Genomic DNA, 14,648 nt, shown 5'->3' on the forward strand with positions numbered 1-14,648 from the left:
TTTTCTTTAAAATTATCTAGAATGAATCACAGGACATACTGAAGAGAAGGTGGTAACTTAAAAAACTAGGAAGTTCTGGAATATGCTTTATTTATACCTGTTTGATGTCATAACCTTTGTTTTTTTTTCTTCTTTTACACAAGGAAATCTTCTAGAGTTCCCTTTACTTGTCATAGTCTATTTATCTTGCTTTTAAATTAGACATTAAAACATCTGGGTGTTTGACCAGGAAAGCTGAAGGAAAACAAGCTATAAGCATAGAAAATTATAAAAATTATAAAATTCATTATAAATTTTTCAGTTAACATTCCTGTAAGGAGGAAAAAGCCAGGAGAAAACATCCAAAAACTTAAATGTTTCAGTATATAAACCTCTAAGTGACTAGTAAAATTGTATGATGTAATATTGGTGGGAACATCAGGGGAGAAATGATGGTGTTGCTACAATGGTTTCACCAGTGTTTACTCACAAGACAGTTATTATGATGTTATGCAAGATATACATTATTTATCAGAGATTGTAGTATGCTGAAAATACAACAGTAGATTTCTTTTTAAAATTCTGTTCCCACTTTTATTCACAGAGAAGCTCAATGCTAATGACACATAGAATAAGGACTGTGGGGCTGTGAGCTCTGGGAACCCTGCTGCACAGCCTGCTCCAATACTGAGGGGACGGGAGAGAAACTTCGTCCAACAAAAGAAGGAAACAGAGGCAATGACACACATGGGAGCACTGGACTGAGCTCCCAAGATCCAGCTGAAGAGTGGAAGGAGTAAGAGTATGAGCAAAGAATTCAATACTATGAGGGGTTCATCCACTGAGCCAGTTTGCCTGAGCTAATGGTAGCTCACCAAGTCCAACTGGACTGGGAATGAATGAGCATGGGAACTAGTCCTTCTGAATGTGGGTGACAGTTGTGGCAGACTGAGGGGCCACTGATAGTGACACTGGGATTTGTCTTTAATGTATGTTCTCTTTGGATGTATACCTTGCTCAACCTAGATGTAGTAGGGAGGGCACTGGTCTTTCCTATCACAGGGAGTGGCTTCCCCTTGTTTGTCCCTGCTTCCTGGCTGGCTTACAACTGAAATAATCGCACAGAAACTGTATTAATTAAAATAGTGGCTGGCCATTAGCTCTAGCCTCCTATTGTCTAACTCTCACATCTTGATTTAACCCATTTCTATTAATCTGTGTTCAACACAAGGTCATGGCTTACCAGCAAAGGTTTAGCATGTCTGATCTGGCATCTCCATGGTGGCTCTCTGTCTGCTTTCTTCCCTCCAGAATTCAGATTTGTCTTCTCTGCCTACCTAAGTTCAACCCTATCAGTACAAGTAGTTTCTTTATTGATTAACCAATAAAAGCAATACATAAACAGAAGGACCTCCTATACCATAATGTGATGGAGGATGGCCCACAATATACAAGTCTTTCCCCAAATCCCTGAATGCCACAACCTGGGATATCTGACATTCAGATCAAGGATTTGTAACTCAGATATCATTGCAGAGACCACAAAACTTATTTGCAAGTAAATCAGTGTAAGTAAGAAGTCTGTGGAGGAAACAATAGAGAGAGAAATGTATCTACATGATAAAATTAAAATCCTGTAAACTTTTGAATACCTCGGTAGAGGTAGGGTATTTTATTTTAGCCAAAAACAAATTTATTACACACTAGGGATCTGAGAAGACCAGAATAGATCCTAAGACATACAACTTACAATGTGATTTGACAGCATTTCCAGAAAGGGACTTGAGGTTCAAGGACACCTTAGATAGGATGTTAGCCAAGAACATCCTGCAGGCTCCTGAAGCTCAGCTGCTATCTGTTGAAATAGGAGCGGCGGGGCTGCGTCCCCAGCACCCCAGCTGCCTGCTAGCTTATGCCCAAAATAACAAAACACAAATTGTATTCATTTAAACACTGCTTGGCCCATTTCTATCTAGCCTCTTCTCGGCTAACTCTCGCACCTGGACTAGCCCATTTCTAATAATTGTTTGTAGCACCCCAAGGTGCACTTATTGGGAAGATTCTAGCCTACATCCATCCTGGGTCAGAGCTGCCTGGGAGAGCAGAGCCTGGCATCTCTGCTCCAGAGAGCAGAGCTGTGGAGTCTGAGCTCACTTCCTCTTCCTCCCAGCATCCTGTTCTGTTTACTCCACCCACCTATGTTCTAACCAATAAAATGGGCCAAGCCAGTTTCTTTATTAGCCAATGACCTTCCTCCATCAGCTATCTCTAGATTCTTTAGTTCCATGGTATATGTGCCAGAGTATAGCAAAGATTAATTATGAAATAGATGTTCATGTTTCATGTGAGGATGTTGAAGAGATGAAGGAAATCAAGTTAATGGATTATAGGTCCTACCAGGGTATTCCTGCATGATCTGTTGGCTCTTACTAAACTCATAAATTCTACTCTAACTGGAGAATTAACTGAAACTCTGTTACAAATCGAAAGACCCCACTCCCATTGATCTTTGAATCTCTTCCAAATTGAACCTGGTACCCACAGCAATGATGTGTCTGCCCTGTTTGTTGCTATCTTGTTCAGATGAGATCACAAATTGTGTAGAAAAGTAAAGATTACAGTGGAAAACAGGACTTCAAAAATATTAATATGCATTAAAAATTAGTAAAAATTAAGTTCTAGAATATTGCAATGTTGAGTCTCTGTAAGCCCTTAGTACTACTTTGTGCTGGCCCTGAGCTCTCTGTAAGATGGTTTATACAGCTTCACACTGGAGTTCTATAACAATGTCTCTGGTAGAGTAGTATATGGGTTTGTTCTCAGTTTGCAGATTGTTTTAAGAAAACTTGGCTTTTGGAGATGTCCTGCTGATAGTGATCTAGGATTTGAAAGCTGAATTATAATCGGTGTTTTCCTTATACCATCTTATTCCAATTAACTGCAGACCCTTTCCTGGAGCCTGGTGGACCAGTGTTCATGACAGCTGGTTAATGAGAACACAGAGACAGTGCAGGTGAGAGACAGGGTCTTGGTCTGCTGTGATGGCTGCACCAGTTCAGGTACTGACTTCTTCACCTGGAACAGGGACAATGCACCTGGGGAAAAGCAACATCACCATCAGCCAAATATTCCATACATGCTGTACCTGGTTCTCTCTCCTAAAACTCTGAAACACTTACAGGTTGGACAGGTCAAGAGGCAGAGGAACAGCACCAAGACAGCCATGCTTTGCTGGAGCTCTAGTGAGAAGGAGATGGGCTTCTGAGCTAGTCTATGGCTTTCATTCTGAGTCTGAGGGCTACTTTGCATTGCAGGAGGTTCCTGAAAGGATAAAGGAAACCAGGAGTTTTCCCTTTCTTTTATGGTGACTGACTTTTGCTTCTGTTTCCCAATTGAATGGATTGACACTATTATTTCACCATGCCCAACCATCAAATGTAGTGTTGTCAATCATTAATGAATTTATTTTCTTGAAAAATGTTCAACACAATATATTCTGATAAGTATTTACTTTCTATCTTCTTTTGCAGATCCTGCCCATCTCCCCAATTCCAGATTTTCATAAAAAGTCAGAGTTTTAAGAGTCATTTATAAGGACATGGGTTTGTACATGAAGTATTCATTTCCATATAGACTGTTAACAGTTTAAAAATTCATAGTTAGCGATACATTTTCTCTTTTAAAAATTATTATACAATATACATATTTTCTTTTACAAATTACAAATCTTTTATCAATGTACAGTGATAATATTCAGGCCTCAAGAGTTGGCTCGTTGGTAAGGCACCTGCCTCCCAGTATTAAAATCTTAGCCTAATTTACAACACTTAGCTTAGAAGCTGGGTGTGATAGTTTATCCTATATTCCCAGCACTGGAGGCATTGTGACTGAAGGTACTCTAAGTTTAGCCAGCCAAAGATTCTGTCTGAGCATTTGTGCTCCAGGGTCACTGTGACATCCTTACTCAAGAATAAGATAGAAATCAACTGCTAATCATACACAAACTCCACTCTAGCCTCCTGACATATATGCAAACCATGTACTACGCACACACACTCTAACCAATTAGCATTTCTAGTCATTCTAACATTGTCCTTACTTGTCATTGGATTCATGGTTTGTAGTTATTAACAACTGTGCCATGGATGCTGTTGACCTTGGATGAAATGTTTGCCATTGAATCCAAGAGATGTACTCCTGTAGACTTGTTTCCTCTCCACAACTTTATTACTGCACTTCTCACTGTGGGCACTTCCATTCCTTTTCCAGTCATAGAGTTGCTCATTTAAGACTATGAAAGTAAGAATGATATTTGTCTAAGTGCTTAATTCCTATTATTAAGTAAATTTGGTTCTTAAACTTAAGGCCTTTCACATGGTCACAAAGCACTCTACGACAAAATAACAAGCCTAGCTCAATCTTATATAACATCCCATTTTTCTACAGAAAATAATTTTTGATGACGGAATTTATGTACTACTAAAATAAACACCAGGATACACAATTATTTCTTTCTTGACATCCAGCACTTATACCTGATTCTGTAAAAAATCAATTTACTGCTGGGTAGTGCTGGCACAAACCTATAATCCCAGCACTTGAGAGGCAGAGGAAGGCTGATTTCTGCGAATTTGTAGCCTGCATGCTCTACAAAGAGCTAGTTCTCTGAGACTTCAGAGAAACCTTATTTCAAATACACCAAAAGAAAACGAAACAAAGAAAAGGATCAATTTACTGAGCATGGTTCTTGAGAATGTCGGGGTATAGAAGATAAATCAAACCAAATGAAGAGTAGGAAGAGTACAAGAAGAAGTAAAAGGAAACTTCACCCTCAGCTGGTGACTGCTATTCTGAGTCTGAACTCCGTGATCCTTTCAAGAGTACTGTGTAGTTGAAACACAGCGTGTGCTGGAATCTCACTATTCATGTTCAACACCACACACCTGAATAAGAGCAGAGTGCACATATGAGTAAAAGTGTCTGCCGCACATCTAAAAGAGAAAGACAGGTCCCTTGAGCTGGGTTCTCTGTCTCTGCTGCTTTGAGGGTCACTGAGATATTAAGGAACTGAAATGCCTCAGAAGCTTGATCAGGGTAAGGGAGACTCTGGGTCTGAATTGAAACTTGTATCCCAGCCTTGCTGCTCACCTGATTTCAGAAGAGGTTTCTGTGTTCATATGATGCTGTGGTAACCTCGTTAATGTAAATTATTTATAGATGATGAGAAAGCATGCATCTCTGAAGCAAGCACTCAGACACATAAATACAGATAGATATACAACAGAGACAATCCTTCCTAAAAACACACACACATATTTCTGAGAAACCGGCACACTGATTTCCAAAATGGTTGCATAAGTTTGCATTCCCACCAGCAATGGATGAGTGTACCCCTTACTCTACATCCGCTCCAGCAAAGTCTATCATCGGTGTTTTTGATTTAGCCATTCGGACAGGTGTAAGATGGCATCTCAAAGTTGTTTTTATTTGCATTTCCCTGATCGCTAAGGAGGTTGAACATGACCTTAAGTGTCTTTTGGCCATTTGAACTTTGTCTGATGAAAATTCTTTTTTCAGTTCAGTACTCCATTTTTTAATTGGGTTAATTAGAATTTTCATGTGCAGTTTCATGAGTTCTCTATATATTTTGGAGATCAGATGTTTGTCTGATGCAGGGTTGGTGAAGATCTCCCATTCAGTAGGATGCCTTTTTGTCTTAATGACAGTGTCCTTTGCTTTACAGAAGCTTCTCAGTTTCAGGAGGTCCCATGTATTCACTGTTACCCTTATTGTCTGTGCTACTGGGGTTTTACATAAGAATTGGTCTCCTGTGCCCATGTGTTTCAGACTACTTCGCACTTTCTCTTCTATCAGGTTCAGTGTGGTCAGATTTATATTGAGGTCTTTAATCCATTTGAACTTGAGTTTGTACATAGTGATAGATATGGATCTCTTTTTCATTCTTCTACATGTTGACATACAGTTATATCAGCACCATTTGTTGAACATGCTTTCTTTCTTCCATTGTATAATTTTAGCTCCTTTGTCAAAAATCAGGTATTCATTGGTTTGTGGGTTAAATTGTGTGTCTTCAATTCAATTCCATTTGTCAACATCTCTGTTTTTATGCCAATACCAAGCTGTTTGCATTACTGTAGCTCTGTAATAGAGTTTGAAGTCAAGGATGGTAGTGCCTCTGGAAATTCCTTTATTGTATAAGATTCTTTTGGATATCCTGGGCTTTTTTTTTCATATAATTTGATTTATTCTTCTCTCAAGGTCTGTGAGGAATTTTGTTGGAATTTTGATAGGAATTGCATTGAATTTATAGATTGCCTTTGGTAGAACTGCCATTTTTACTATGTTGATCCTAACCATCCAAGAGCAAGGGAGATTCTTCCATTTTCTAGTGTCCTCTTCAATTTCTTTCTTCAAAGCCATAAAATTCTTGTCAAATAGATCTTTCACTTCTTTGGTTAGTGTAACCCTAAGATACTTTATGCGATTTGTGGCTATTGTGAAAGGTGAAGTTTCTCTGATTTCCCTTTCTGCTTCTCTATCCTTTGTGTACAGAAGGGCTACTGATTTTTATGATTTGATCTTGTATCCTGCCACATCACTGAAGGTATTTATCTGCTACAGGAGTTCTTTGGAAGAGTTTTTGGGGTCACTGATGTATGCAATCATATCATCTGCAAATAACGAAAGTTTGACTTCTTTCTTTCCCATTCAAATCCCCTTGAACTCCTTATGCTGTCTCATTGCTACTGCTAAAACTTCAAGCACTATGTTGAAGCGATATAGTGAGAGTGGACAGCCTTGTCTTGTTCCTGATTTTAGTGGAATGGATTTGAATTTCTCTCCATTTAATTTGATATTAGCTGTTGGTTTGCTGTATATTTCTTTTATTAAATTTAGATATGATCATGGTATCCCTAACCTCTCCTAGACCTTTATCATAAAGGGGTGTTGAATTTTGTCAAGTGCTTTTTCAGCATCTAATGAATTGATCATATGTTTTTTTCTTTCAGTTTGTTTCTATGATGGATTACATTGATAGATTTTCGTATGTGAATCAGTCTTGCATCTCTGGAAATCAATCTATCTCAGGATCCAGCAATACTACTGTTGGGAATATACCCAAGAGATGCCCAATCATACTACAAAAGCAGTTGTTCAACTATGTTCATAACAGCATTATTTGTAATTGCCAGAACCTAGAAACAACCTAGATGCTCCTCAATGGAAAAATGGATAAAGAAAGTGTGGAATATATACATAGGAATATATACATATTATAGTACTACTCAGTGGTAAAAAAATGATGTTTTAAATTTTGCATGCAAATGGATGGAAATAGAAAACACTATCCTGAGTGAGATAACCTATACCCAAGAAGATGAATATGGTATGTACTCATTCATTAGTGGATTCTAGATATAAAGAAAGGACATTAAGCCTATAGTTCCCAGGCCTTGAGAAGCCCAATAACAAGGTAAACCCAAAGAAAAACATATATAGATCCTCCTGGAAATTGGAAACAAACAAGATTGCCAGGCAAAAGTTGGGGGCATGACGGTAGGGGTAGGGGTGGGGATGGAGTTGGGAGAAGAGGAGAGGGGGAGGAAGTAAAAACTGCAGAGAGCTTGGGGAAGTGGGAGGGTGGAGATGGAGGAAGGGCCCATATAGGAGCAGGGAAAAGATATCTACATTAAAAGAGCCATTTTAGGGTTGGCAAGATACTTGGTTCTAGAGGGGATCCCAGGTGTCCACAGGGATGTCCCCAGTTAGATCAGAGGGTGCCTGAACTGGCCTTGCCCCACTATCACACTGATGTTTATCTTGAATATCACCATAGAATCTTTGTTCGGCAGTAGATGGAGATAGAGACAGAGACCCTCATCAGAGCAATGGACTGAGCTCCCAAGGTCCAGTTGAAGAGCAGAAGGAGGGAGAAGATGAGCAAAGAAGTATGGACTGCAAGGGGTTAGCAATGGACTGAGCTCCCAAGGTCCAGTTGAAGAGCAGAAGGAGGGAGAAGATGTGCAAAGAAGTATGGACTGCAAGGGGTTGGTCCATTCATTGAGGTGGTGTGCCTGTTCTAATGGGAACTCACCAAATCCAGACTGGGACTGAATGAGCATGCTATCAAACGAGAATCTCTGAATGTGGCTGACAATGGGGCCTGACTGAGAAGTCAGTGATAAAGGCACTGGGACTTGTTTCTACTGAATGTACTGGTTTTTTGGGACCTTAGACTATTTGGATGCAAAGCTTTCTAGGCTTGGATGTAGGGGGAAGGGACTTGGACTTCCCATAGGTCAGGGTTCCCTGCCCTCTCTTAAGGTGGGAGGGGGAAGGAGGAGGGTGAGTGGGGGAGTGAGAGGGAAATGGGAGGAGGGGAAAAAGTTTAAATTTTTGGATGAAAAAAAAATAAAAATTTCAATTATGATTTAAAAAATCACAAACAAGGGCAGATAGTTATATGTATATAAGCATCACATGATAATTGAAAATATTCTTTTTCCACCTATGTTATTTATTCTACTTAGAAACAAATCACAGTGCTCATTCATAATATATTGTAAATTCTCTGATGTATCTCACTACCCTTTCTCCTCTTTCTCTCTCTTCTTTTACCCTCTGTCCTCTCCTATTCTCATGTCTCTTCTTTTCTCTCTTCCCTCCTTTCCTGATTAACTGCAAAGCTCTTCTTCTGTTTTTTTTTTTTTTTTTTTNTTCGAGACAGGGTTTTTCTGAGGTTTTGGAGCCTGTCCTGGAACTAGCTCTTGTAGACCAGGCTGGTCTCGAACTCACAGAGATCCGCCTGCCTCTGCCTCCCGAGTGCTGGGATTAAAGGCGTGCGCCACCACCGCCTGGTTCTTCTTCTGTTTTCTGCTCATCCAGATGTATAATTTTTTGAGGGGCTCCACAGTTTTCATAATGTTTTAGTAGAACCACATTCCTATTTCCACAGCACAAGCATCCCTTCCTCTTCATTGCCATAGCAGTTGGTCTCATTCTTTCCTTGGGTAAATGATACTCATATCATTGGTTACAGACAACTAATTCTTTTGGGATTAAGATCCTTTTCTGTGGTCATGAAAAGTGTTAGCTTTATGTAAACTCTTCTGCCCACTTTCACTGGTCAAGGTGAAGCATCTCAATCAGAAGATGGAGGGCAGAACAATGTGTTCATGAGAACATCACCTCTCAACTTTAGGTTCCCAGAGCTATCTGTTAACCGCCTGACGCAAATCTTAGAGAAGTGAGAGAAAGGAGTTTTTCTTGGAAGGAAAATTTAAACTGTTCTCTTGGATGACAGAAATCTTGTTATAATCTTTAATGGGGAGTACTGATGTTTCTACTCAGTATTTTTAATAAAAATGATAAATTTATTTTGAAATATTACCGTTTGAATCAAGGTATCATATAAACTGCACAATACCTAGACCATTGGAACAAATCACAATATTAAATGAGAACTTTTTAAAAAATACACTGTTTTAATTAGGGATGGATGTTTGTGTGTGGGTAGTGTAGTGCTCATGAAGGTAAACAAATACCACAGGGTCCACTAGACTCACATGTGGCTCTGAGCTGCCTTTATTTTCTAGGGTTTACAGTCTTCTTTGGCTTCATCGGGAAATTATGCTGATCACTAAACAGGATCATTTTGCCCTGTGTGATGATCTGCATTTTCTTCAGGTAAAAGCACATCTTAAATTTAAAAAGCAACTATAATGGGGCTGTGAAAAATGAATTTTTGCCACACAAGAACCTTTCAGTGGGTTCTGAACACAGAATTCAAAATCCATAATTAGAAAAAGAAATAGGTGTAGCAGCCAAGCAATATACCATTTAGGGAATGTGGAGTCAGAACTGTCACTGGGATTCAGTAAACAACCAGACTACTCAATCGTTGAGATCCAGGCCCTGTGATAGAATCTGTCTTAAAGCAAGTGGTGCAGATTTTTAAAGAAATGCATCATATGTCATCACACACACACACACACACACACACACACACACACACACACGGAGAGAAGTGAGAGAGAGGGAGAGAGTAAAGAGGGAGAGAGACTGAGACATAGAAAGAGATAGGGATAAAGGGAAACGGAGAAACACTTTAATAAATAAACACATACAACACAACTGGAACCACAAATTTAAACAATAATTTGGACATTCAATGATTATTACACACTATACCTTAGAGAAAATCTCTAAGTGTGATAAGGAGGGGCAGTGGAGACACAGAGAAGGCCATGCTAAGATCTCTAAGTGCTCTCAGCGCCCCCTGCTGGTTTTCTGTTCCCCATGGTGGTGTTTTTGTCTGAGCTCACAGTAGCATTCACTCACTGTGTTTCTTGCACAGTAATACATGGCTGTGTCCTCAGACTTCAGACTGTTCATTTCCAGGTACAGAGTGTTCTTGGCATTGTCTCTGGAGATTGTGAACCGGCCCTTCACAGCGTCGGTATACCAGGTGCTACCACCATTTTTATTAATCTCTGCGACCCATTCCAGTCCCTTCTTTGGAGACTGGCGGACCCAGTGCATGTAATAATTACTGAAGGTGAATCCAGAGGCTGCACAGGAGAGTTTCAGGGAATTCCCAGGCTGCACTAAGCCTCCCCCAGACTCCAGCAATTGAACCTCACACTGGACACCTGTAAACACAAAGAATTCTGGTTAGAAAACTGTCACAGAAGACAAATTTTTTGTTTCTCATATCCACACAATACACAGTATCTCATCTTTATGAATTACCTTTTAAAATAAGGGCAGAGAAAACCAATATGAGCCCTAAGTCCATGGTGAGTGACCTGTGTTCACTGCTGAACCCTGACTGGGAGGATTTGGAAATCCAGGGCTGTTTTCCTCTGCCAGAACTGCAGGGTCAAGGTAGGGCTGGATTTTATGGGCACAAAGAAGACTTATTTGCATATCTTCCTGCCATAACAGGCTCTGTAGTTGGACCTGGGCAGAAAGCAGTACTCAGAGCAGATATAAGACTTCATGAACACTGACGACAGTTACAGAATATGAAGCATTACTGTAGCTCTGTGTACACATTTTCCTTGTTAGGGATTCACCACACTTTATTTAGTTCTCTTTTCATCATATGCATGGAAAATGTTTTAGTTGCTGTCTGTCTTCCTCTCAGTGATTGCAGTAAGAACATATTCATATTTGCAGCACTAAATTGTTTGCATCCTGAAATTCTTCCTATGATCGCATTTTAGGCCTTTCCCTTTCCCATCGAGATATCAGGCTACACATGGCTGTCTTCATGCTATCTTAGGTCAGCTTTTATTTCTGTATATTTATATAGTCAGCACAAAAAGGACATTTAATGTAATTTTGTAAGAAAACACAAAACTTTTGCATCAATTTTATATTTTCAGAAGACATTGTTTGTATTTTCCCAAATTCTCATGCTTTCTAACCACTCATCCCCATTCTCTCATGACACCCAACTTTTCCTTTCAAAGCCTCTTCATTACCCTGTGCTTTTTCCCTCTTACTCTTCATTTAAGATGTCTTTTCCTGTCTTGACTTCCATTCTAGTTCTAAGCCTACAGAACAGAAGCGAGAGCACCAAACACACAGAGTCTCAAACACAGTCTGGATTCCCTATGAGGCAGAAATTGTCCTTCAAAATCTTCAATATGTTGTGTGATATAAGATTTCCAGTGTCATTCAAGTGCCTCTAAGGTTCAAAGAATGCTGAAGAAGAGGATATGGGAAGGATATGAGGAGTAGAACACAGGGAGGGGTGCTGTGAAATGCTGTGAAAAAGGACAACATATGGGCACAAGAGATCGCTTCTTATGTATAACCCCAGCAGCACAGACACTAAGGGCAACACTGAATAAATGGGACCTCCTGAAACAGAGAAGCTTCTGTAAAGCAAAGGACACTGTCACTAATACAAAAAGGCAACCTACTTACTGGGAGAAGATCTTCACCAACCCCACAACAGACAAATGTCTGATCTCCAAAATATATAAAGAACTCAAGAAACTTGACTTTAAAAAGCTAATTAACCCAATTCAAAAATGGGACACTGAACTGAACAGAGAATTCTTTACAGAAGAAGTTCAAATGGCCAAAAGACACTTAAGGTCATCTTCAACCTCCTTAGCGATCAGGGAAATGCAAATTAAAACAACTTTGAGATACCATCTTAAACCTGTCAGAATGGCTAAAATCAAAAACAGCAATAATAGCCTCTGCTGGAGAAGTTGTGGAGAAAGGGGTACACACATCCATTGCTGGTGAGAATGCAAACTTGTGCAACCACTTTGGAAATCAGTGTGGTGGTTTCTCAGGAAATTCGGGATCAACCTACCCCTGGACCAGGCAATACCACTCTTGGGAATATACTCAAGAAATGCCCTATCATATGACAAAAGCATTTGTTCAACTATGTTCATGGCAGCATTATTGTAATAGCCAGAACCTGGAAACAACCTAGACGCCCTTCAATAGAAGAATGGATGAAGAAAGTGTGGAATATATACATATTAGAGTACTACTCAGTGGTAAACAACAATGACATCTTGAATATTGCATGCAAATGGATGGAAATAGAAAACACTATCTCGAGTGAGGGATCCCAGACCCAAAAAGATGAACATGGGATGTACTCACTCATAATTGATTTCTAGCCATAAAGAATATTGAGCCTCTAATTTGTGATCCTTAAGAAGCTAAATAAGAAGGTGAATCTAAAGAAAAACATAGTTATCCTCCTGGATATGGAAAGTAGACAAGAATGCCAGGAAAAATTGGGAACTTGAGGTGTGGTGGACTGGGAGAAAGGGGAATTGGGGAGAGAAAAGTAAGAAGGGGAGGATGGGGAGAGCTTGGGGAAATGGGATGGTTGGGATAATGGAAGGGTAGATATGGGAGCAGGGAGGTATATTTCTTAATTAAGGGAGCCATCTTAGGGTTTTCAAGAGGCCTGACTCTAGAGGGGCTCTCAGGTGTCCAGGGAGATGCCCCCAGCTAGTTCCTTGGACAGCTGAGGAGAAGGAACCTAAAATGGCCCTATCCTATAGCCATACTGATGAATATCTTGCATATTACCATAAAACCTTCAGGTGGCGATGGATGGGGATAGAGACAGAGACCCACATTGAAGCACTGGACTGAGATCCCATGGCCCAAATGAGGAGCAGAAGGAGGGAGAACATGAGCAAGGAAGTCAGGACCGCGATTGATGCACCCACCCACTGAGACAGTGGGGCTGATGTAATGGGAGCTCACCAAGACCAGCGTGAGTGGGACTGAAAAAGCATGGGATAAAACCAGACTCTCTGAACATGGCAGACAATGAGGGCTGATGAGAAGCCAAAAACAATGTCACTGGGTTTTGATCCTATTGCATGCACTGGCTTTGTGGGAGCCTAGCCTGTTTGGATGCTCACCTTCCTAGACCTGGATGGAGGGGGGAGGACCTTGGACTTCCCACAGGGCAGGGAACCCTGACTGTTCTTTGGACTGTAGAGGGAGGGAGAGAGAAGTGGGGGGGAGAGGAGTGGGGGGAGGATAAGGAAAATGGGAGGCAGGGAGGAGGCAGAAATTTTTTCAATTAAAAAAATAATAAAAAAAACAAAATATTAACCATGTCCATCCATTCATTTCAGTAGCAACTATGTAAGCTGACTCTGGAAAATATGACAGTGGAACTTTGTGTGTAGGTATTTAATTCACTGTTATGTGTTCTGCTTTCAGGATTCTAAGAATGTAGTCAATGTGGTCTCCAAAGTTTCATCACACACTGTTAGTGTCACGGCCTGATATTCCAGAGAATCCTCAGCCTCAGATGAATAGATTCTCTTTTCCTTTTTAAACCTGCCCCAAGCTTATGACCTGTTAACATGGAGTCCCTAGCCAACATGGCTTCTCTGAAGGACACTTTTCTAGCTCACTCATGAGACACGAATTTCTTCCAGTTAGCAACAACAGAGAATGCAGAGGAATAAATCTAGGAATCTTTGTAGGCAAAAAAAAAAAAAAAAAAACCAACAAAAGGACAATCTGTGAAAATCATAGAATTCAGTTGTCTATGTGAAGAACTGAAGATAGATGGACCAGGGTCCAGAGCTGATTTTTGCTGGGATGTGCATATTTGTGGATGAGAATTTTGTGGTCTGATTGCACAGTGTGCCTACAGAGGAATCATTAGCTAGGACTTCAATATGCAAGATAATTTTTATGAAAATGCAAATGTTTAAAAATATAGTCATACAAAAATTATAACAATTGTACACTTTTATCAAGGTCCTATTAGTTACAGGTAAGAAACTGTGGATGGTTCATATTTTAAGCTAACTTTGCAAAGTAACATCAATTCAAGGAATTTGTGCTTTATCACAAGTTTAAAAATAAAGAGGATGAATTAAAGATTATTAAAAATTCTTACAAAGCTGTCTTACAAAGTGTCATAATTTCAGATTCTATCATCTATCTATCTGTCGATCAATTGATCAATCTATCTATCTATCTATCTATCTATCTATCTATCTATCTATCTATCCATCTATCTATCTACCCATCTACATAGAGATATAGATATAAATATAGACATGGATATAAATAATGTGCTGATTTGTTTGACAAGGAGCAATTATACATCTTAGATGATTGTGTGGGAA

General features: G+C 39.8%; 1 gene segment (V, D, J or C); it reads right to left on the reverse strand.

The window, feature by feature from the left end:
* Nucleotides 1–2,925: 2,925 nt before the first annotated feature.
* Nucleotides 2,926–10,864, reverse strand: LOC126495652 (immunoglobulin heavy variable 3-74-like; the record flags this gene model as incomplete). The annotated part of the segment is given in 4 exon segments: nucleotides 2,926–3,074; nucleotides 3,159–3,300; nucleotides 10,342–10,652; nucleotides 10,753–10,864. Coding segments are annotated over 4 exon segments (648 nt in total), but the record flags the coding sequence as incomplete, so codon positions are not given.
* Between the last annotated feature and the right edge of the window lie 3,784 nt (nucleotides 10,865–14,648).

Source organism: Alexandromys fortis, unplaced genomic scaffold (genome assembly GCF_014885135.2).
Source record: "Alexandromys fortis isolate MF-2015 unplaced genomic scaffold, M_Fortis_MF-2015_v1.1 scaffold_547, whole genome shotgun sequence".
NCBI classification, from domain to species: Eukaryota; Metazoa; Chordata; class Mammalia; order Rodentia; family Cricetidae; genus Alexandromys; species Alexandromys fortis.